Source organism: Nuphar pumila, chromosome 15 (assembly GCF_984573655.1).
Source record: "Nuphar pumila chromosome 15, dmNupPumi1.hap1.1, whole genome shotgun sequence".
Classification (NCBI taxonomy): domain Eukaryota; kingdom Viridiplantae; phylum Streptophyta; class Magnoliopsida; order Nymphaeales; family Nymphaeaceae; genus Nuphar; species Nuphar pumila.
Window position 1 is genome coordinate 83,832,081 of NC_143263.1, and position 24,461 is coordinate 83,856,541.

Below are 24,461 nucleotides of genomic sequence, written 5' to 3' on the forward strand. Positions count from 1 at the left end.
ATATCAAGGTTCAACCGGAAGTTGCATAATAGTTACGTTATGTCCATCTCTTCAAGTTATTTTAATTGTAGATGTGCATCTTCAATATGGTTTCTGATCTACACTTACAGAAAAGATTGAAACATGATCTTGCATGTTATTATTGTATGGAAAAGGTGCAGGAAGATGATGGTGATGGTTTCCTCCTAAATCCAAAGATCCAACCAAAACTGAGTGTTATGTACGTTGCATCACCAATTCAACACCTTTAACCATGCAACCTTCCTTTGATGCCAAGCAATTTGGTTCATAATTTTCTTTAAACAGAGACCTGAGAAACTTTGGCTGAGCATTCAAGAGTGAGCATTTACTAAACTTTCTCTAAAACATTGCAGGAAAATACAATCCAAAGAAGCATCTTTATCCAAGTAAAGCCACCTGCTAGTGAAAGATATTTTGGAGACCAAGTCTGCATGGAGTGAAAATTTGTCTTCTACCAGTACCCACATGACAAATAGGACCACCCTCCATGAAGAGGCATCACAATGAAAACAGAATGCAAAAAATCTGTCACAGACAAATTAATGGGTTTTAAGCTACATATGTGGGGGTTTACTTTAAACATAAAGCAAAGTGGGATTAAAAAGCACTGAAGAGTCACACCTCATTATCTCTGCTAATGGTTACAGATAACCACAAACAACTTTATCAAAAAGTTTCTCCAAATCCCCCAAATTTATGCTAATTTCCAATAAAGGAAGCAACCCCAAATCAACCAAGAGAGAGAGAGAGAGAGAGAGAGAGAGAGAGAGAGAGAGAGAGAGAGAGAGAGAGAGAGAGAGAGAGCAGTAATGGGTATTTGACCAAATTTTTTAATTAACACGGACATTTTACAGGACAAATGTTCATGACGGGCTATATCACATGGATTCTTCTAAGAGGGCACCGCACCTGCGTCGCACTCGCACCTAGGCGGTTGCGACACTTGGACACAACTTCCTTTGTGTTAGGTGAAGTAAACCACACTGAGGTCCATTTCTATCCAAAAGTAGATTCAGTTAACCCTAATCAAGTCCATTTTTATCTATATTATATATATAAATATATAAATGCACACAAATACACAGTGTTAACCTAAAACTGTTAATATATATATATATATATATATCCTCCCCGCACCCTCGCACCCAAGTTTTTTTAAAGTGCTGCATCGCCGCACCCGGGTAGTTTTCCGTGAAACTAAAACAATTAAAAACAAATTTACAAATGACCTGCAACCCAACGATGAACAACTTTGTCATTTCCAAATTGTTGGAACACTAGTATTTTTGTCCTCTGATGCCCCTCATCCTTTATAAATCATATAGAAAATTGGTTAGGTCAGCTCCAAAACCTATTTGACCCATGCCCAAGAGTGCCAATACCAGTATCACTGTTCTGCTTTGCTGACACGGGTACAGGGCTTGGGGAAACTACTCATTTTACATAGCATGGTGATGACTATGTCAAATGTGGCATATTGTTCCCATAATGCTCAGGGTGATTCTCGCTCCCCTTGAGAGTGCAGTAGTGAATTATTGTAAAAGCTGAAGTGCCTTGAAATCTGTTCTGAATATTTCTGCTTTCTTTTACTTTCTCAAAGAATGATGAGGGAGCTTTCATTGCTTACATTTTCAAATGAAATTTTGTTTATTTGTTGCACATATTTTCTGAGAACGTTTAGTTGTATAAATCGGAAATATTGTCTGAAACTTATCTAAATGTCACAGTGTCCTAAACCAGCTGTTAGCTTTAACTGAAAATCATACATCTGAAATGTTTAATTTGATGAGAACTTTTGCACTATTCTGTAGAAGAATGAAATTACTTTCTTTGCTCCCAGACATTAAGAATATTCTGATATTTGACATTGTCACTGTGGTTCCTACCTAGATGAGTTTTTATTTCTGTCTAGCAGATTGGATTCACCTTTCTACCTTGTGTACTTGCTGGGCTAAGTAGAGCACCTCAATATGTTGTTGCCACCACTGGTTCCTTGGGTAGCGGCTGTTTATTGGCAAGTGATGTGGACAGCGTGATTCTTCCTATTGATGCATGTGGAGGTGTAGGTGCTCTCGCCTTTGCTAATAGTGACATAAAGAAGGTAAGGTGTAGTGGTTCAAATAACCACCGTGTCTCTTTAAGTGATATTGGTTATAACTCGTTGCTTGTCTGGCTACATTTTCTCTTGTAAATTTCTTTGTACCTAAACTTATGTCATATGTATACGGATGTGGGAATGGGTCATGTTGCAGATACGCTTTGCATTGCACGATGTGATGATTTAAAAAATTAGGACACTAGGATACGACTGTGCACACACACAAATGTATGTATGTGTGCTTATGTTTATAAAACAGTAAATCTAAATCACTATAATTAGGAGCATCAAATAATAAAACTAAGTTGAAATTGAAATGTGATATGATTAGTAACAAATTTTAAAAGAAAAAGAACTCAAGTGAATACAAAATACGACCCTATTTGGATAACATGGGCAAAACCTGTTTTTTGGCAATTTGCCAAAAACCAGCCTTTAAGGCTGTTTGGGTGACCAAAAACCTAGTTTTCAGATTTTTTGGTCACCAAAATAGAAAAAACTGCCCATTCTCAAGTGAATACAAAATACGACCCTATTTGGATAACATGGGCAAAACCTGTTTTTTGGCAATTTGCCAAAAACCAGCCTTTAAGGCTGTTTGGGTGACCAAAAACCTAGTTTTCAGATTTTTTGGTCACCAAAATAAAAAAAACTGCCCATTTTTTGGCCAGCCACCCATCGGAAAGTGGATGGGGCTGGTGTTGCTCAAAATGGCCAACCACATCACAGATAATGGTTGGGCTGGTGTCACCCAATAAGGGCAATACCAGCCGGGGTCATTTTCCAGTTGGTGGCTGGTTGAAAAATGGCTGGCTAACCCAAAAGTTAAAGAAAAAAATAGCACCAGCACGACCATTTCCCAGTTAATGGCTGGCCAGAAAATGGTCGACCATGCCAAAATGCTAAGAAAATGTGAAAAAGCATGACTGGTCATTTTCCAGCAAGCCATGAAAATGAGAAAAACTAAAAAAAAAGCTGGTTTCTGGGCTTTTCCAGCCGGGCATCAGCAAGAAAATGGCTGATGGGTAGTGCCCTTGCCAGGTGGTACTAGTCTGGCCATTTTTCGGCCAGTGGTCTACAAGAAATGGCTAAACACAATAGGGGTCGGGGGAGGGGTTAAGAGAAAAAGAAGGTGAAGAACAACCCCCCCTCGATCTTAGTTATCAAAAGCGGCGCCTAGGTACCGCCTAGGCGGGCTAGGCGCAGGGCCACTGCCTAGGCTTATGTGTCTAGGCGATATGGCCATATTTTTTCACCTAGGCTGTCCCCGCTGAGGTCGTAGGGACATAGTTGTTCTTTTTTATTTTATTTGTCTATTTCCTTTCTTTCTTTTTCCATAAGTTTCTTTTTTGTTCTCTCATTTTTTTCTTATTTTGCTTTTCTTTTTTACCTTATTTTTTTTTTCTGTTCTTTTTCTTTTCACCCCTTTGCCTTCTCTTTTTCTTTCCCTTCCACTTCTTCCTTTTTCCCCTTTTCTTTTTTTCCTTCTTATCTTTTCCTTATTTTTTTCTTCTTTCTCCTCTCACCCCTCCACTTTTTTTTTTTTCCTTTTTTTTTCCTTTTTCCCTCTTTTTTATTCTTGTTGTTTCCATGTATGCATGTGGTTTTGACACACACACACACATATAAAATCTGTTTTTTCAATATATATATATATATAAGAATGGGGTTCATCCTATCTCTTTAATCACAAACACAAAGTGGTCACTAATGGACCATATAATCCCACAAAGGAGATACAAAATAACACTTCACAAGAGAGCCAAAAGTAAAAAAATATGATTGTATTAGTTCACAAAATGCTTAGACAAACATTAACTTTACAAGAGGAGGATGTGCCTTTAAATAAGCACAATACAATGAACATGGGTTGGTTATAGCCGTTGGGACTAGCCCAATGGCTAGTTGGGCTGTCCCAACAGCTGCATTTGATAACAAAACTAAGAAAAATAAAAATGGACATTTATATAACAGCCCCTAATTGGCTGACCCTATTACAAGAGCAAAAAGTCTAAAATACCCTTATATATAGTATATATATATGTATATATACATACAATAACAAGTTTACTATATTTTAACATAAAGATGCTTAATCAATTACATGTTCTCCATTCAGCAACAAACATAGACACATCTAACAGTTCAGATCGAGCATAAAACATCTAAAAACTATGATTTTTAGAGGGACCTAATAGTGACTTAACAAAACATGGGCAAGATAACCCCCATTCTCTCTCTTTCTTATAAATTCATGAATTTTGCGACATGTTAAGTTGAATTACACACTTCATCCATAGTTACAATCATATGTTTGTTACTAAATTCAACTATTTACTGTAATATTTTTGCTTTTCTTGATGTTTTATTGTTTTGGTCCTGCCTAGACTGACTAGTCCTGCCTAGGCCCGGACTAGTCCTTTTAGGAGTCTTTCGTCTAGGTTCCCACTAGCACTTTTGACAACTAAGCCCTCGATAAACCAAGTTGGAAAAGAAGGGATGATTTGCAAAACTAGGTTGAAAACCCAGTTTTGCCCTCAAATCAGGTTTATCTGAACTTGGTTTGGTGTCTGTTTGGTATCGAGATAGTAATATGAAACAAAAGGTTAGTCCCCAATTGGATCTTATTCTGATGTTATTTATCGCGGGGTCTAGTTCAGTGTCACAAACAACACTTTTTCCTTACACACCAGGAGTCTGAATATTTCAACTATGAAAAAAGGGTAATTTTTCTTATTTATTTTAATCAGACTAGAAAGAAACTTTGGAATTTCTGGATGTAAAACCTAGTTTGGCACTGAAAACTAAGTTTTCAACCTGGTTTTGGATGTCATCCAAACAGTATCTAAATAAATAAGATGATTTAAGGAAACAAATAAAGTTAATGACAAAATGTTGACTGTGTGTTAAACTGGTTTGACTGTGTCCGACTGTCATATATGAGCCATTTGTTAAATTTATGGGCTTTCAATTAATGCATCTAAATTTTGAGAGTGTCCTTTAAACACTTCAAATCTTTTAAACAGAAACCTATTCTGGCACATGAACATGATAATATTGCTTCTGTCATCTCAGCAAGATACTCACTGTCCTTGGTTGAACTCATTCCTATTTGATAGCCTTGTTCAGTTTGCTGAGAAAGTGTGTAGAACTTTTTACCTATGGCACTGTTGTAGTTCTATTTTTTTTAATTTATTATGCCACCACTTATTACTGGGATCATTATAAATTTCATTTAACTTTAGCAGTCTGTCATTATATAAATAAATTGGGTCGTAGTGCCACCCTTCAGTAAGAGTGACCTTAGGGGGCACTGCTGGTTCTCTTTGCCATATATTTGCTTCTACAAGTTCTCTTGTTTCTTCCAGAGGTCTGATGCATCCAATTGTAAGTTGTTAGTGATTTGAGGGAATCATGGGCCTTGGATGCATTTTCTCTCCTTTTCTGCATCTTGTTCTTTTCTTTTTCTTTTTTTTCCATATTGTCTTCCTTTACCTCCATTCTGTATTTATCTTCAAAAATTTCTTGTTGCCTTAATTTATGAAAGCACCTTTCAATAATTCACTGAATTTATATGCTTTATTTTGTTTTATCATCACATAAAGAGAAATTGTATAATTTTGTTGACATCATAAGGGGTGTTTGTCCAATGCTAACCGTGTCAAGGAGCTGGGGTGTTTTGTTTAACCAGTTGGAATGTTGATTTCATTGAAAATCAATGGTTCAGGTTATACATCCATTATATAATGCATATATTAATATTTATGTTGAACATATGTTTAATGAGCTTGATCGAGCTTTACGAGCTCATTAAGGATGAGGTTGCCTTGTTTGCACAAATGTTGCTTGTGCCAAGTTTATTTACATAATAAAAAAGCTCGAGCCCAGCTCAAGCTATTGGCTCGTTATTCACCTCTTGTGAAAATGTCTACAAAGAGACAATATGCATACAAGCACAAATACTTTGAGAAAGATGTGCACAAAAGCACTCACACAATACTTAAACAAATACGCACAAAGGCGTAAAAATAAGCAAACATGCACAAAAGCATGTATCTATTGAAAGAGAGCAATGCTTGAGACTCTCAAGCTTGAAAATACAATGGGGAAACACCACTATTTATACAAGTGTAAAAGGGAACCACCTTGGGGCTCCCAAAGGAGTCGTTGGGAGCCCCCAACGATCACAAATGTGACAGTTGGGGGCCCCCAACGACTCTATTGGGAGGCCCCCAAGGTGATGATAAGACATAAAAAAAAGGAAAAATAGAAAAAGAAAGGAAAAGATAAAGAATGAAAAATACAAGCATATTCCAAGTGGAATATGCATAAAATTGGAAATTACAAGAATACCCTTTTCGGGTATTATGCTAAATATATATATATTTATATATATAGAGATACCTATATATATAAATATATAGGTATGAGAATTTCGTTAGGGCGTTCCCTACTGAGCGACGCGCTGTACTCTATGGGCCCGGAGGCAGTGATAAATGGGCAACGGTTTCTAGGTCGTCGCCTAGAAGCGACGCGTCACACCGACGCTCGGGTGTGGTGTCAAATAGGCAAGGGTTCCCTCACTTTGTTGGGCAGGTGGGGGTAAAGAAGTTAGTCCAAGACCATAAACTTAGGTTAGCCACTTGGAACATAGGGTCTTTAACTGGTAAGTTGGTAGAGTTAGTAGATGTTATGTGTAAGAGAAAAAATGATATTTTATGTCTACAAGAGACCAAATGGGTAGGTGAGAAAGCAAAAGTGATAGAACCTTGGGGATATAAGATTTGGTATACAGGAATAAATAGGAATATGAATGGAGCAGGGGTTGTTATGAGTCGTGAGTTTATAGATAATGTAGTTGAGGTCCGTAGGAAGGGTGATAGGATTTTGCTTATTAAATTAGTATTATGTACGAATATTATTAATATTATTAGTGTTTATGCACCTCAAGTAGGTTTAGATGATTCCATTAAGCGTCAATTTTTGGGAAGGTTTAGATGGAGTAGTACAAGGGATATCTTATGGAGAAAGGCTTTTCATCGGCGATGACCTTAATGGGCATGTAGGCATTAGTAGAGATATCTCAAAGCATTTATTGTACTTACACCAAAGTACGCATCCGACTCTTCTACACAAATTTTTCCTCTGATCATAAGCAAACTACCATCACCACCAAAGTACGCGGACGCCTGATGTTCTTTAATGCTTCCTCATTAGGCAGAATTCTCAATCTTCCTTCCACCGGCATAGACCTAGACAACATAGTACCACTCGACCGTTCGGTACTTCGAAAAATTCTTCTCTGTATCAACTGCACACACCTTCCCTGGCACATGAGGAATCTCCAACCTCATGCTCAACTGCTTGCCCAGATTCTTCTCCACAATATCTATCCCAAGCCTCCACGCAAGGGATTAGTGCCAAGAAAAATCTCTCTCCTCCTCTATGCAATTTTTTGTTCTAATCAGATAAATTGGTCCGACATTCTTTTCGCCCTTTTTATTCGCTATAAAAAATTCAAGCCTCTTTTTTTCGGGTGTTTTATAACTCCCATTTTAAAATACTTCAAAGTACCCCTTCAAAATGAAGCTATCCTCTATTCCTCTCAGGTCCTCAATGATACTTCCTTCAATCTAAGGTCCTTGCACCCTCTCGGCTCTGATGAAGAAGATCCAACATCCAACTTTGATTACTTCTCTGCACTGATGGATGTCCAGCGTTCTCAGGATCGCATACTTCGCAATCAAGCATCGTTGCAGCAGACTCTACAGACCCTCCAGCCAGATCAAGCCACCCGTTCACTTCAATCCTCTCCACATTCGGAATAAACTCATTTGTTTTTGGACTGTAATAATTTATCTTTTTTTACTGTAATAACTTTAATTAATTTTGGTCTGTAATAACTTCTTACTCTGATCCCTTCCTTTTTGTCTATGACAAAGGGGGAGAAAACCTGTCTCCATTATTGGAGAAAAATACTCGTATTTTTCATTTTTTCAATATTTTTATGATAAGTATTATTTCTATGCATAATGTCTTTTTGACAGGGGGAGCATATTTTGTCATCATAAAAAAGGGAGAGAATATTGAGAAACTCTGTTTTGATGTCACATAATATGATACACTGTCTTATTTGATTTCATATAATATGATAATATGATAATATGTCTTCTTGAAAAATGTTATATTATGACTGGATATGCTTTGCCATATATCAAACGAGTATTTGATGCAAGGATATCTCACTCAAAGCTTGAAGAAAAAGCTTGTTGAGCCATGCATTCCTAAAGACCATCTAAAGAGATCGGCTACCTCAAGTTGAAGATTTTTTCTTCTTTAGAGTCATATGTAACAGAACCTTCAGAAGCATGCATATTGCATATTACATACTCATTCATAAAAGCTATTTCATAAAAGTATACGATAGTTTTAAAAAGCTCCTTTTTGAAAACAAATAATTGTACCTTCTTACAACCCTTTATGAAAAAGGTATTTTGACATAATTTCAAAATGTAATAATTGTACCTTATATCATATACAAGACAACTTGAAAAGTAATGATTTTAAAAGTAGGAAAAAGACAAAACATGAAATCGGCTACACAAAGAAAAACAAATATAATATGTTTTGAAAAGACTTTAGTTACCTTCTTTAAAGAAATGATTTCAAATATAGGAAAAAGACAAAACATGAAATCGGCTACAAATATAATATGCTTTGAAAAGACTCTAGTTACCTTCTTTAAAGAAATGATTTCAAATATAGGAAAAAGACAAAACATGAAATCAGCTACACAAAGAAAACAAATATAATATGTTTTGAAAAGACTCTAGTTACCTTTTTACAAACCCATAGAATGTCGACTTACTTGAAGTCATCATTCTCTTTGTATAACATTAAATACCTCCTGTAAGAAATCCTTGTTAATATCCTTCTCAAGAATGTCGACTTACTTGAAGTCTTCATTCTCTTTGTAGACTTTGAAAAACACATCATAAAGAAAACTCTTGATATGACTATGTACAAATAAATATCTCAAAGCATTTATTGTATTTACACTCATTTTAAGTAAAGAAGTACTTATGTACCACAAATCATTAATTAGGATAAAGACAAAACTACATGACAACCTACAATCCAACGTTCAATGTACTATTGTAAGAAATAGACTTTTTACATAAAATATATATTACCTAAAATATTACAACGACTAGTGTACCCTATATTTTACTTTTATATAAAGAAGATGTGATCATCGCAAAATTTTTCCTCTCGTAATGTTCTCTCTCTTCCTTTCCAACCTTTTATTTTCCTCCTTTTTGAAGGGAGAAAAGATAAAAGAACGGAAAAGAAAGAGAGAAGGGAAAAGAAAGAAGAGAAGAGAAGAGAAGAGGAACTCTTTTGCGGGTCTCACTTGACCTTAATTTTAAAGAATTTTGAAATGACTCGCCTCCGTTTTTGAAATATTTGCGGGAAAAATCGGGAGACGGGATCCGCTCGTCGGTACGAGGTTCGACCGTTCCTGGCGCCTTTACCAGGGGTAATCGAACCAAGGGTCGAGTTTTATGCCTTTTGCTTTGCAAAGAATTTATCTAAGTGTTTATCCTAAATCTAAATGCACAATGAATCATGCTTGTGCGAATGCAAAGATGTATGCTCCTTTTGAAAATGTTTTGAAAAACTTCCAAGTGAAATTGATAAAGTGAAGAAAATGATTCCTAACTTAGAACTTAAGATTAAAGTTCTAAGTTTTTAGAATGATCAAGAGTTTGGGAAGATAAATCTGGAATTTGGAGTTTAACCTTGAAGTTTTGTAATAAAAAGAGAGTGAAGGAAATTTTTCACAGTCATAAATGGACTTTGAATTTAGAATTTTGAACTTGGACGAATATCTGGAATGGAATTGAATTCCACTTTTGAATATGGGAAATCTAAAGAAATTAAGAAATGAGATTTGTAGAAGTTGGATTTTCAAGATGAAATCCGAATCCAAGTTCCGGATAGAGTTTTGAATTGATTTTTAGGATTCGAAATAGGGACTTGGTCTGAATGAAATGGAATTGGCTTTAAGAATTGGAATTTAAATGGAATTTTGGATTTGGAATTTTGAAGGGGATTGGTTTTAAGATTTGGAATACGAGATGGTATTTGGATCTGAAATCTGAGATCCAAAATAAGGTTGGACTCTGGATTCTAAGATGGAATTGGATCTGAAATCTGAGATCCAAAATAGAATTGGGTTCTGGATCCTAGAATGGATTTGGATCTGAAGTCTGAGATCCAATGTAGGATTGGATTCTAGATCCTAAGAATTGGATCTTGGATCTGAATCTGAGACCCAAAGTAGGGTTGGATTCTGGATCCTAAGAATTGGAATTTGAATCTGAATCTGAGATCCAATGGTAGAATTGGATTCTGGATCCTAAGAGTTGGATTTTGGATCTGAATTTGAGACCCAAAGTAGGGTTGGATTCTGGATCTTGAGAATTGGTTTTGGGATCTGGATGGTAGAACGAGGATCTGGATCCTTGATGAATTTTGGACCTGTGATTGGAGATCCAAAGTGGAATAAGAGTTTGGATCCTAGATGGAATTCGGATCTGTGATGGGAGATCCAAAGTGGAATGGAGTTCATACCTGGAAATCTGGATCCAAGTTTGAGACTAGGATTTGTTTTTGGATTTGGATTTTGAGAAGTCCAACTAGGACCTTGAAAATGGATCCGGGTTTTAGAAACCCAAATTTAAAGCTTGAGATTTCAAATCTAAACATTGATTGAGGATAAGGGGATGAAATTGATTTGAAATCCAACAGATAACTTCAAAGTTAATTTGAATTTCGAATTTGATTGAAGTTTGAATATCAGATGATTTTGGAATTTCAAAGCAATATTGGACTTTGAAATTGAATTTTTGAATATTGAAGATGAGATAGCATTAAAATTTGGATAAGATTTGATTTTAAGAAGAAGAATCACTTGGAATTTTGAAAAGGAAGTTTTGAAAATATGATGCGATTCTATCCTATATGATGAATGAACTTTAAATAACTTTGAAATAGAATTTAAAAAAAGCTATTCCATTCCTCAGATGAATTAAAATAAGATTGAAGATATAATACATCCTTGACTATGGTCATTGAATGTATTATATAATAATCTATATTTAAATTCTAGTGAAGAATGAAACACATTTTTGTGCTTTTATAGAGTTTAGAATGGGATTAACTCTCAATATACCCTGACTATGGCCATTGGTATATATATTGAATTAATTCTAAGTTAAACTCTGATAAAAGGAAAAAATATTTGAAGAATATGATGATTTTTGAAAGAGGATCCAGTGTGGATCCAGTATTATTTCATAAAAGATAAGAATACTAAGTCTTGTTTACACCCCGACTATGGCCGTTGGTGTAAATCATCAACTTAGAATTAACTTACCTTTTATGAAATGGTGCACGTGCCATTCGTGTTTCACCATTGTGAGAATTTGAGAAATAAAGAAAAAAAAATGCATGGAGTAAACAATTCATGGTATTCTATGATGCTCATTCATTCTACCTAAAGCAAGAAATATAAATTCTTATTCCAACCTAACTATTACAATGGATAAAATCAAATGTACAATCCCAAATAATGATGTCTTTTACATGTTTCCTGCAAAACAACTAGGTTAGTAATGAAAAGAGAAAGAAAATCATATATATATACATATGGAAATCAAATGATGAAAATATATGTATGATAAAGAGGATGGAAAATGGCATATTTGTTTTGAAAATATCTCAACAAATGTATGATCACACAATGATATGTTAATATAAAAGAACAACTTTGAATATCCATATGGCCATGTTATGAAAGATGACAGGTAGGCACTATGACATATCAATATGTAAATCTCAATGCTAATGATGTGAGGTGATTAAATCAGCATACAGTACGTAAAATTGGGAATCTAACGGATGGAAGGATGCTTAGGTAGTAAGGAAAATGTGCAGCTGTAGGGGCCAGCACAGGGTAGATGTATGCTATATTGGATTATAGGTTATATGAGTGTGAGGGAACTAAAGCAAAAAAATGTAACACTTGATGACTGAAAGCGACATAGTAAACTGATGGTGTGCTATGGAGGTAAGCTATGGGGATTTTCAGCAAAAAAAAAAAGGTTTGCTGTAAAGGTTTACAGCAAAACAGGGTGTTTGACTATAAATACTTGTAACAAATCAAGACATTTGTTGTAAATGTCACGGGATGATATAACAAAGCAGCAGGTGGCTGCTCATACACAGACACTTAAGCACATAATGAGCTGTAAGAAACAACAACAGATGAGGCTGTATGGTGGTGGAAGTGTGGATGGCTAGGTAGGGACAATTTTCTGAAAAAAAGGATGGCAGTAATGTTGTTGAAGGTAATGAAGGGTGATCATGGGAATGGTTTGTGAATGCTTATTGAGAATGTGTCTGTTAAAAAAAATCTACAGCAGTACAGATATCAAAAAAATGTTGTAGTGAACCCCTTTGTAAGGGACAAACTGAGGGGCAGTGTTTCTTATAACCACTTCTCTTGATGTCATTCCCCAATCCTCAAATAAAACGACCTGAATATTGCGTAGGTAAATTCGGCTTCACAATAGCTCAAGGACCAAAAAAAAAAAAAAAAAAAAATCTCAGAATGGTGGAATTTTCAATGATATTTCTTCTCAGCACATGATCGATTCTGTATTTCTGCTTCCCTCTTCCAGCTTGAAGATTTTCAGCCAATGATGACACCACATCCAGAATTCTTATTCCTGACTGGCTCTCCTATTGCTCTAAGAACTGTGGCACAAAGCGATGATACATGGATGCTTGGGCCAATTGGGGGTAATGCCCCAAAAACTTAGTTCAAACCTCATTTCACAGAAATGTAGTTGATCAGACATACACAGAACAAAGAAAAAAAAAGGTAAATGAATAAATGAAGCTGTGGTGCATTAGGTGGAATAATGGGAGATGAGTGATGGTGAAAACCATAAAATGGTTGCTCCTAAATGATGGTGTGCAATGAAAAATCAAAATCCGACACCCACCCATTACTGTGTGTGCGATGAAGTTGAGGCACCCATTTGGGTTCCTTAGTGGAAGATCCATAGTTATCGGGAAATGGCTGAATCTACTAATTAATCAGATTTTCTTTTGAAGTCCTGTAGGCAACAACTTATATTTATATTTTTTTTTATGACACAGTGCTGACAATTAATACCATTTTTGAAGCCTGTATTCTCTGATAGTCTTTGAGGAGTCTTCTGATTGGGCTCCTTCCTTATTCATAATCCTTGTGGGACTACTTTATACAAGTTTGGCACTTCTTTGTTTCTCAATTTGCGATGGAGAACAACTGATTAGGGAATCTATGCATGCCTAAGATGAAAAATGAAGCTAATAGACATATCATATCCCAAGATGAAAATGAAACCAATGGACATACGACATGTGTTGATTCAAACCCAGATATAATACAACATAATAATAAAAAAAAGAGAAAAAAAAAGGAAAAGAAAGAAAAAAAAAGAAAAGAAAAAAAATTACAGAATAAATTTGCAAACAGAGACAAATCCCAATATAGTGAAGAAATGACTAATGCCATGAGATGAAGTAACAAGGGATATGATGGAAATGTGATGAACATGCTATACAGTCAATGCAATAGGTGGAAGCATGCCACCAACTAGATGATGAAAATGCCACAAATGACAATGAATACACGCTGTGTTGCTGCAACTGATGTATGCAAGCATAGTAAGCGTAAATACAATTATCGCAGTATATGTAAAAAAAAAAAATGAGAAACATATGCATTATATCAGATTTATGATAGGGAAGCAGCCAAACGAGTGAACCAGAATTCTTAGACCTACAATTATACAACTATCGTCTGATCAATGGTGGACCATCAAATTCCATTACTACAAGGTTTAGCACACGCAGGTAGAGAGATACAATGAAATGAATGTGATTAGTTGCCGTGAAGGAGGAAGAAGAAAAGAAAGAAAAAAAAAAGAAAAAAGAAAAAAGAAAAAATAGGGAATCAAAAGTATAAACAGATAATCAAAATTAAAACATAATTAACAGAAACCAGAAATCAACATTTTACGAAGGATCAAAACGTAAACAGGAAGTTGAAAACTAGAAGAGGAGTCAAGGTATAAACAGGAAACCGAAGATCAAGAGAGAACTCAGAACAGAAGAAAAGAATAAAAAAAAAAAGAAATAAGATGAAGCCAGATATGGATTGGAGTACAATGCCCAAATAAAATGATAAATATCATTACGAGGCACCTCCAACATATAAGGCGATGTGAATCATATCAATAGATGCGATGGATTTTCAGCACCTGATGCTATGTATAAATGAAACTAGGAGTAAAACGTGAATCATAAATTAGAAGGAACATTAGAATCATAAACGCAAAATGAGAAATCGCAAATAATGAGACGATTAGAATGCAATAAAACAAAAAAATCAGATACAAGTAAATACTCAAAATCCACGAAAAATCAAAGAGACTCAGAAATGATTTGCAAGGGAAAGAAGAAAAGAAAAAAAAAAAAATGTATGGGAATTATGAGATTCCATTTATTGTCGCACAGAAGAGGGATTGAGTTTGCTAAAAGCAAATCAATGCCCTCGATAGTGCATAAAAAAAAATCGAATTGAGGAGGAAAGAAGCTTAACAGGAAAATCTAAAAAAAAGAATAAAAAAAAATGAAGAAACAGAGATAGGGAACTTACCGTAATGAAACTTTGCTTCGATTGATCAGACGGTGTTGTCTCCTTTGAAATTTGAGGCTGGATGGATCTTCTCCGATCGATCAGAAGGAATTGCTCACAATGTTCGGCAGACAACGGGTGATGGATGCTGAGAAGAATCAATGGATGGTGCTCCGGTGGACTAGCAGAGAACCCGATCAAGCATGAAGGAAAATGGAGTGTCGATAATGGATGAATGCGATTAAAAAAAAGATCGATCCCCCTCGTTTCTCACTGGCCTTCCTTTATAGAGGAAAGGAGAAACCTTGAGGAAGCAGGTTTCTGTTGCAAATCAAAGGTCCGAGTGAGAGGCCCCTGATCGGAGGGTGGGGGGTCTCCTCTTAAAGGAAAAGAGGATGGTTCCAGAGAGGAATTCGTTGAGGATCAAAGGTGAAGAGAAGAAGAGATTGTTGAAGATTGACGGTGGAGAGAGGAGAAGAGGGAGCATGCGGGAGGAGTCCGTTGCAACTTTTTGATATTTCAAAAAGGTGGTTCCCCTTTTTTAAAATTTTTTATAAAATGGTTTTGAAAATGAGGTTTTTGGTAAAAATGGTCAAAAAAGTTTGAAAATCATCAGTTTTCTTCGTAGCTTTTCTCGATTTTTTTTTTTTTGTTTTTTATGTTATTTTTCTATATATATATATATTTTTTTTGTATTTTTAGAATAATCCTAAAGCTTTACGAAAAGTTAAAGATTAAAAACTATTTATTTATTTTTTTGTGTTTTTGTAAAAATATAAAAGGAAAATTTTCTGAAAATTTTAGAGCTATTTTGAGAAAATTTCTTCAGAAATGGGTTTAGATCCGGTTTTTGAGGAAATATGGATTCCAAGTCCTGGATTCGGATCCGAAATTAACCTACCAATATGGAGTATAGTTCAGACAATCTGAAGAATGAGCTTTGAAACTGCTTTGATTTTCTCAGAAAATGGGGTTAGGGGCAAAAGAGTCATTTTTACAAAACTTTAAAAAAATTTGGGGTGTTCACAGAAGACTTTCTCGAATTTCTCTAAAGATGTTTTTTGAAATGACATGATGACATTTCACATCTCAAAAAGGCTACGATTTCAAAAAGTAACGACTACTTTTTTAAAGCTATATAAACACACTCAAATGAACTATTCAAGACAAGGAATGAATATGTGAGCTTACAATGAGAAAAATTCCTATTCGATATTTGAAAGAGAGCCTAGAAAAAGAAAGAGAAAAGAAAGAGAAAAAGTCAAGAATAACTCTTTGACAAAGAGTATCTTCTGAGTGAAAAGAACAGAACATTCTGAGAATCCTTCATTCGTGCATTCATATCATTCTGAAGGTTCTATAGGAAGTATTGTAACTTTCTGTTATTCACTGTATTTCTTCTTTGTTGAAAGAAGTAGACCTCTGAAAAAGAGGGTGTTGCCCTTCTCTGTTGAGAGAAGAAGACCTCTATGTAAGAGGGTGTTGTCCTTCTCTGTTGAGAGAAGAAGACCTCTGTGGAAGAGGGTGTGCCCCTTCTCTGTTGAGAGAAGAAGACCTCTGAGGAAGAGAGTGTTGTACTATTTATCCGGTGACTCGGATGTTATAGTGGAAAGCTCAAGTGGTTTGCTTGGGGACTGGATGTAGGTCAGGGTTTTGACCGAACCAGTATAAATCCTGTGTTTATTGTGTTGTGCCTTATTGCCTTATTTTTTATTTTATCAATTTGCATCGTATTTCACTATTCACCCCCCCTCTAGTGGAATTTCAAAAAATACAAGGAATAAAAATTGTAAAATTTACATACATATTCGTAATGTGAATATGTGCAAAAAACATGAAATACCTAAACTACCCTTACGGCTAATAAATGAGAAAATACATATTTTATATATATAAAAGTATATATATATACATATATATAATATATGTATATGTAGTACCTTATATATATATAAAATATATATTGGATTACAAGATTGAGATACATATTTTAACACCCCCCTCAAACTTAGGTCTCTTAGTAGGCATTTTTACTCATATTGAGCGGGCCAAATAACTCCTGAACCGGAGGTTCAAGATGAAGGACTTTGGTAAACTGCGATATTTTCTTGGAGTGGAAGTTGACAGAACTATTAAATGCATGACACTTACCCAACATAAGTATACTATCGATGTTCTCAGCAAGGCAGGTATGAAAGATTGCAAGCCTTTAAGCACGCCCAATGTACTTCATCAGAAACTCAGTTCTCAAGATGGAGATTTGTATGAGGATTCTACAGAATATCGCAAGATAGTGGGGATGCTTTAATATCTTACCTTTACTCGCCCTGACATTGTCTATTCAGTCAATCAGGTATCTCAGTTCATGCATGAACCACATATTGGACATATGAAAGCTGTTAAACACATTCTCCAATATTTGAAGGGAACTATTGGGGATGGTCTTTTGTACAGAAAGAGTATGAGTGAACATCACATGCATGAACTCCTTGTTTACACAGATGTAGACTGGGCAGGAGATCCAGATGAGCGTAGGTCAGTCTCATGATACTGTGTTTTCGTTGGCCTAAATCTTGTCTATTGGAGCAATAGAAAACAAAGAGCTATTGGCAGGTCGAGCACAGAAGCTGAATATAGATCAATGACAGCTGCTATAGCTGAAGTAACATGGATAAGACATTTGTTGACAGAAGTAGGAGAATCGATATCTAAATGTATTCTCTTATGCGACAATCAAAGTGCCATCAACATGTCATTCAATCCTATCTACCACAGTCGTGCCAAGCATATTGAAATTGATCAACATTTTGTAAGACAGAAAGTCGAAGAGAAGGAAATTGAACCAGAATTTGTTCGGACTACTGATCAAGTTGTTGACTTGTTTACCAAAGGGCTTATCAAGGACAAATTCTGGATGTTGAAAGGCAAGTTGTTCATGGTTCAGAACCATGTACAACTTGAGGGAGTATGAAAAGAAGCGTGTATTCACTACTAGGTTTGGATCTTATCCAAACCCAATTCAAGTTCATCTAATTACATATTTAAGCACATGTTCATTAAAGGCATTAATGGCATATTGTAAATTACCTTTGTTATGTGATGGGTATTTCCGTACCTTAGTAATTGTAACAACGTGTATTTAATGGGAAGCCCAATATCACAATCGGCTATTGAGGATTCTGCGGCAGCTCTCACGTGTTATCCCCCTCGTTGCTTATTCTAGAGCTAATTTTATCAGGTTGGAGCTCGAACAACCCAGGCTTTTTTGTATGCTGCTCTATCTAAGAAAGAAACATATGCAAACTCCTAAGTTTCTTAGGTTTAAGGTTTACTGGTTTCTAATACCCATAATTTTACAAGTGGACAACTTTCTCAATGCCATACTTGAGGGGAAATAACTCTCTAGAAATTGTAGAAGATTATTCTGGCTTCCCTATGCTCATTAGAATTTTTTTATTTTGGGGCATTCTTCTCAGTTGTCCCCATTAGCTCTATCTATGCTTTGTAATATGAATAAGGTTTCTCTTTTTCTTAAAGAAAATGAGAAGTGATTTAATTAATAAAAGAAAATGAAAACGATACAGATGGATAGATGTCGGCAAACTGAAGTGCCCAAGAAGGTAAAATATAAAACATCCAAAATCACACAAAGTCCCCAGCTCTAATATTATCCCTGTCAATCAATATCCTATCTTCTTATTGGTAGTTTGAACTTTGAAGACACTTGATTTGGAAACTCAAAGTAACTATGTACCTATATGTATACAGAAACACGCATGATATCAGACAAGAACATACATACAAGTGTTTGTTGATATACATTCATGTGCTGTATTTTAGACATACCAATGTAACAGCGTGGTTCCTGATGCTCTCTTCTTATGGGTCAGCCATTGATTATTGCTGTGAAGGAGAATGAGACAGTTCTTGATGATACACCTGATAAGCTTGGAATTGATGCGGTATTTTGTATAAAATTTTGTCATTTTCGTTTTTATCATTGTCCATGCTTTGATTTTTTGGTGTTCACTGTTGACAAATTTTTTCCCTTTTTTTTATTTAGTTGGTGGTTTCCAATTATTGGGAGGCTATAGGGGTTGTTGCAGCTCATAAGGCAGGGATCAACCCTTTATCCTTGAGAAGGAATGCAATTAAACATATCAAACAATCCTCATCCAGTGTACCTTCATCTAACAGGTGGATAGCTCCCACCCATGAGTAACCACATGAGAGTATTATCATGAAATTAGATTGTCAGAGTATGTGCATGCATGTGTGCGTGTAGTTGCGTTCTTTTGTGTGTGTCACCAACATCGATATTGCACTATTATTGGCGAGGGTTTTTGCCTCACAAAAAACTAGAAAGCCATGGTTTTTCTCAAGAAAATCTTGAATTTAGAAAAACAGATAATAAAAACTAATAAAATTTAAAACTGAATTTCTTTGAAACTTTCACAATATTTCAAATTTGAATGGTTTTCCAAATATTATGATTAGTTTTCCTTTTCTTATTTTTTGTTAAAGTACCTCTTAAGTGGAATAAATTCAACTTATCATTACTTTTTAGTATGATATTAGAGAGTGTTGGCACAGTGGCAAATTGATAACTTTGTTACCATATTTTTCATAATAGCTGTAAGTTTTTACTTTAGTTTGTGCATGTTTGTGTGTGCACTTGTAAATTTCTTGAAAACACTGATCATGAATGTGATATACTAGCATTTTTCCTACTGTCAGACACTGGATTGGTCGTTAACCTACATTTGTGGCATCCATCATAGATGTTCCATCCCTATTGATTTTGGGCCAATCCAATGCTAAAGTGATCACAAGATAGAAAAGGTGGGGTTTTAGTTGATAGATCCAGATTTTAAGGCTATCAATGTTAAAAAAACATGTTACACTTGATCATGCTACTGCACCAGTTTCTCTTTATTGCTATGGATGAAACAGTCCTATAGAGAGAGAGAGAGAGAGAGAGAGAGAGAGAGAGAGAGAGAGAGAGAGAGAGAGAGAGAGAGTTTTCTTATTATGTTTCAACCAATGAGGATAGTATCTGGTGACTTTGCAAAACTTGTTGCAACCCTTTGGATAGTCTTCACCTTTTTGGGGTGGGTTGTGGTGTGAAGCGAATGGTGGCAACAAGGTCGTGGCGCGCGGTGGTGGTAGAGACAAGCCTTGGCTGCAGCAAGCCAAAGCAGACTATAATCTGTGTTCTGGGCCAACTTGGGGCCTCTGCAGATTGGAACCCAGAGGGAATTTGGTGGTGGTGCATGGAACTTTTGAGAGTCTGCGCAGAGATGACACCTACAAAGTTTCAGCTCCAATGCACGAGCCAATTGTGTGAGAGGCACGCTCAAAGTCGGCCTCGGAGTAAGGCTGCACACTCTGGTAGAACAGAGTACCCCCTTTGTGCCGCAGACTATCTTAGGGCCCTAATTTCTCCTCACCAACACCGAATTTTCAGGTGGTGCACAAGAAATTTTGGTAAAAGGGATTGAGGGCTATCAACCCCCAAAAACACGCCCAAAATGCAAAGGTAGATTATGTGGGAGGGCCCTCCAAAGTTGGCCTTCTGCTCACAAACTGTGACTGGCCAGAATTTGGCCAAGTCCTCACATCCAACACTTGGGAATCTCTAGCCTCCCACCTCGGGGTTCACATTCAGTTTTGGGTATTTTGCTTTAGATGGAGGAATTAGGCTTTGGGTACCTTAGTAACCCCAAACACTGAATTCAAGCATTGATAGGTGTGGGGAATGCCACTAGGGGATGTGCCAAGCTCCTCCAATGGCTGCCGGCTGGTGAGGGTGACCAACCAACTTGGGCCCAATTGGGGGAGGGGATCAATTCCAGTAGGACAACCCAAGTACCCCAAATTGGTTGGCTAGAGCATAAGCTCAGCCCAACCCTTGGTGGCCAATCAGGGGAACCTCATATGAGAGAGAAGGGGGACCAAATGAGAGTGACACACAAGCAAGAAGAGATTCACGACATCAAGGGGCTTCCAATGGAGTGGTTTGGACTTGTGAGAGCTCTTCACACCAATGGGGTCTCTAGATTCCGATGAGGTCCTCCTTGAGGGTGGCAGATACTTGTTGGGTGAGAGATTGAAGAGAGAGCTAAGCCACTTCTATTGCTAAATTAGGCTAATGAACTATTTGATTCCAACATAATAAAGTAGAAAACCCTAATTATGGCTTTTATAGGCTTAGCTACTACAAAGCATTCTAAAACTTAAAACTAACAAACAAATCAACCAATATACATCATGCCTTAATTACTTAAGCAAGAGATAACTAGACACCATGAAATGCAAAAACATAACCAAAAGAAAGCTGACATCCAAACCTAAAGCCTAAGCACCACTAGGCACACATGAAAGGGAGCTTCTAAGGCGCACATGGCTTGTGCACATGAAGGAGGGTGTGTGCAAGTGTGGGGACGTATATGGAAGGCATGTGGGGTGCGCATGGCATGTGTGGGCCACGGCTGCTCATGTGAAGGCATTGAGGCTCAAGGCTAAATTCACATGGGTTTCAAGGTCGAACCACCAAAGTCGGGACAAGTAGGAATGCATAAACTCTCCTCCGCTTGAAGTCCACCTTATCTCCAAGGTGAAAATGAGAGATATTTCTTCATCAATGCCTTCTCTCTTTCCAAAGTGGCTGATTGGGGACCTCCATGGTCCCACTTCACTAGAATCTCCTACGTGACTCTTCCTTTGTGCTTCATCCTTCTCACCTCAAGTATCTTGGTAGGGAGTGGGCCAACATATTCTTTATCCAGGAGGGCTTGGTCTTCTTGGGGAGGCTCTCCATGAAGTGGTTAAATCTTTGAGATGTGAAAATCCTGATGCACAAGAGCATTAGGTGGTAGAGCAAGCCGATATACGGAGGGTCTAATCATAGCAACCACCTTGTAGGTTTCGTAGAAGTGTGGGGACAAGCTTGGAGTACTTTTGGCCAAAGAGACTTTTGATCTTTGGGAAGCCTCTTCAACCACACCCAAGCACCAATTTTAAATTCTCTATCTTGACGTTCCTTGTTGTAGATTTGCTTAATATGATTTTGGGATCTTTGAAGGTGTTTCTTGAGAGCCTGAAGCACCTCATTCCTAGCTGTAACGATTCCAACTTATCCTCGTGAAAAATGATTTTTTTAAACAACTGCGGAAACCAAACCCAAGGATTCAGGGTCTCAATGATTTAATACCAAACCACAAGAGATAGTGCATTGAATCGACGAAAGAAATAACAAACTTTATTAACCAATAAAATGAATGTCATAAAAACAGAACTAAATAAATAGTCTGTAACATAAAGCCACTCTATCAAGAACATCAAAACATGTTACGTAAGCTTGCAGGCTGCATGTAGCAAGTCACCCTATCGCTGAGCTCCCGGTCCTGAAAAACATTTTGAAATATAGGGTAAAACCATAATTTTTTGTACAAATTGCTTTAAAAATCCAAACAGAAAGGAAAGAGCATAAACCAAATTCATGCATAAATTCAGAGAAACATAACAATTTCATAATCAATTTACCATTCAAACATTTAAAACAAGTACCATGCAATAACAATTTTCATACAAGACAAAATAAGTATGAATGCATGAACTAATGCAAAACAATAAAGATGCATGAATAACTTATTAAGTTATTATCAGAGTTTCTTTATACGTATGTTCTTATTAAATGAACACAATTTTAGTTTCACTTTTCGTTAAACCTGTGGATATTCAAAATGAGCACAACAATTCCCAAAGTCCAAGTTATGTTAACAGTTGTAGCTTAACACATAATTTATAATTTATTAATGAGTTGCACACTTGTTTTTCGACCGATATCAGGAATCAACACCATTCATCAGAACATTAGAAATCGACATCTAATGTTGGTATATTAGGAAAATCAACATCCATTGATGCCACTTTCTTGGTATACCAATAACAACAACTGTGTCAACACCACCACCCTGTAAAGTAGCTAAAATATTCCTAAAATCATGGTCGGGAGGTGAATCACCACATCGGGTTCAGGAGCACAATCGCACACAAAGTTTTAGTATCCTTACAATTTCCCCAAAACCACCATCCAAGATTCCTATACTGTGAAAGGGACATCTAAGAAAAATTAATTAATTATACTGTTTGTTTCTTTTAACTTTTTAACAAAAGCAAGTTCTTTACACAAGAACTGTTTTGCAAATCAACACGCAAAACCCAACTCGAGCCCTGACCCCTCACATTTTAAGAGTGCAACTAATTTTGGTAAAGCCAATAATTCCAGAACAAATTTTACAATGCGTAAAAACAAATTTTTGGAGTAACAGATGCTCTGGGCCTACATGGCCTGCAGGGGTTCACATTTAACCACAAGAATCTCAACGTAATTTATGTATCTTTTTGCAAAATCTCAGTGAACATGCAACATACACTCTGTTTCAAAACATGTCTACAATGCACATTCAAGCACACAACATGAATGCACATAAAGCCAATTGCATACGCATGGAAACAAATGCTTGTAACACATATTATTATGATCAATTTCATTAGTAAACACCCAAACATGCACATGATCATATTTATACAAACATCAAATTAAACTTCAAATTTTCATGTGTATAAGATGCACATTTGCAACATGGTATTTAAATGCATAAGCATGCATAATCAAATCACATTAGATATATCACCCTGCAGTCAACATGAATGCGGGTCTGAACATGATAAAAGTGTTCAGATTAACACCCGACACACTGCCAATATAATGAGATTGCAAACACCAAATATACTGCCAATCTAATTGAACTGCAAACACTCAAGATAATCGACAGTCTGGTCAGATTGCGCATGCTTAGCCCATCGACAATCTAATCATATTACTCTTGCTTAATCTGTGGCCAATATGATCAGATTTTACATGCACAAATAATGGCAAACCTATACTGATTTTACATGCACAAATAGTGGCAAACCTGATCAGATTGCACATGGGCAGTAAATGGCAAAATCTGACCCAGATTACACATGGACAAGAAATGGCAAAATCTGACCCAGATTGCAACTGCTCAAACCGTGTCAAATATGATAAGACTGCACCTGCACAAACAATGCCAAATCTGATCAGAATTACACACACTAAGCACAGTGGCCGATCTGAAATCCATTCTCAAGAATAACATACAAATACAATCTGATATGCAATCAGCACCAAAACATCTTTGTTAAGTCTGGTAATAGTCATCGAGAATAATGTGTAATCAAGACTGATAATAGTCATCAAAGAATAACATGTAACCGAATTTGATTGTAAAACCCGAGATTTCTTAATTTAAAATATTTCAATTTTTTTTTTATTTGGGCCTAGATCCGCATTAAGGATCCAGGACCCATAAAAGGGGGGTATTTAGGATTAATATATTTTGAAATCTTGATTTAAAGGGTAATAATAGATAAATGAAAATTTTTCTAATTTAAAATTTTAAGTTAATTCGAGGATCCACAGTGGATCCATTTGGATCCACTTGTAGACCCATTTGTTTTGGGGCAGGGTTGCGGGTCCCGGGTTCGGACCCGAGC

General features: G+C 36.3%; 1 protein-coding gene across 5 annotated transcripts in view; it reads left to right on the top strand.

Annotated features, from left to right (window-relative positions):
• The window catches only part of LOC149815818 (uncharacterized), a 64,311-nt gene that overhangs the window by 14,182 nt on the left and 25,668 nt on the right, over positions 1 to 24,461 (top strand). For 2 of the 5 annotated variants that reach the window (XM_089988686.1, XM_089988687.1), the window contains exons 6-8: positions 1,937 to 2,122; positions 18,767 to 18,838; positions 18,940 to 19,073. In XM_089988686.1, coding sequence (XP_089844812.1) covers positions 1,937 to 2,122; positions 18,767 to 18,838; positions 18,940 to 19,073 — 392 coding nt within the window. The remainder of the gene's footprint in view (positions 1 to 1,936; positions 2,123 to 18,766; positions 18,839 to 18,939; positions 19,074 to 24,461) is intronic. The other 3 variants (XM_089988689.1, XM_089988690.1, XM_089988688.1) reach the window with 2 other exon arrangements.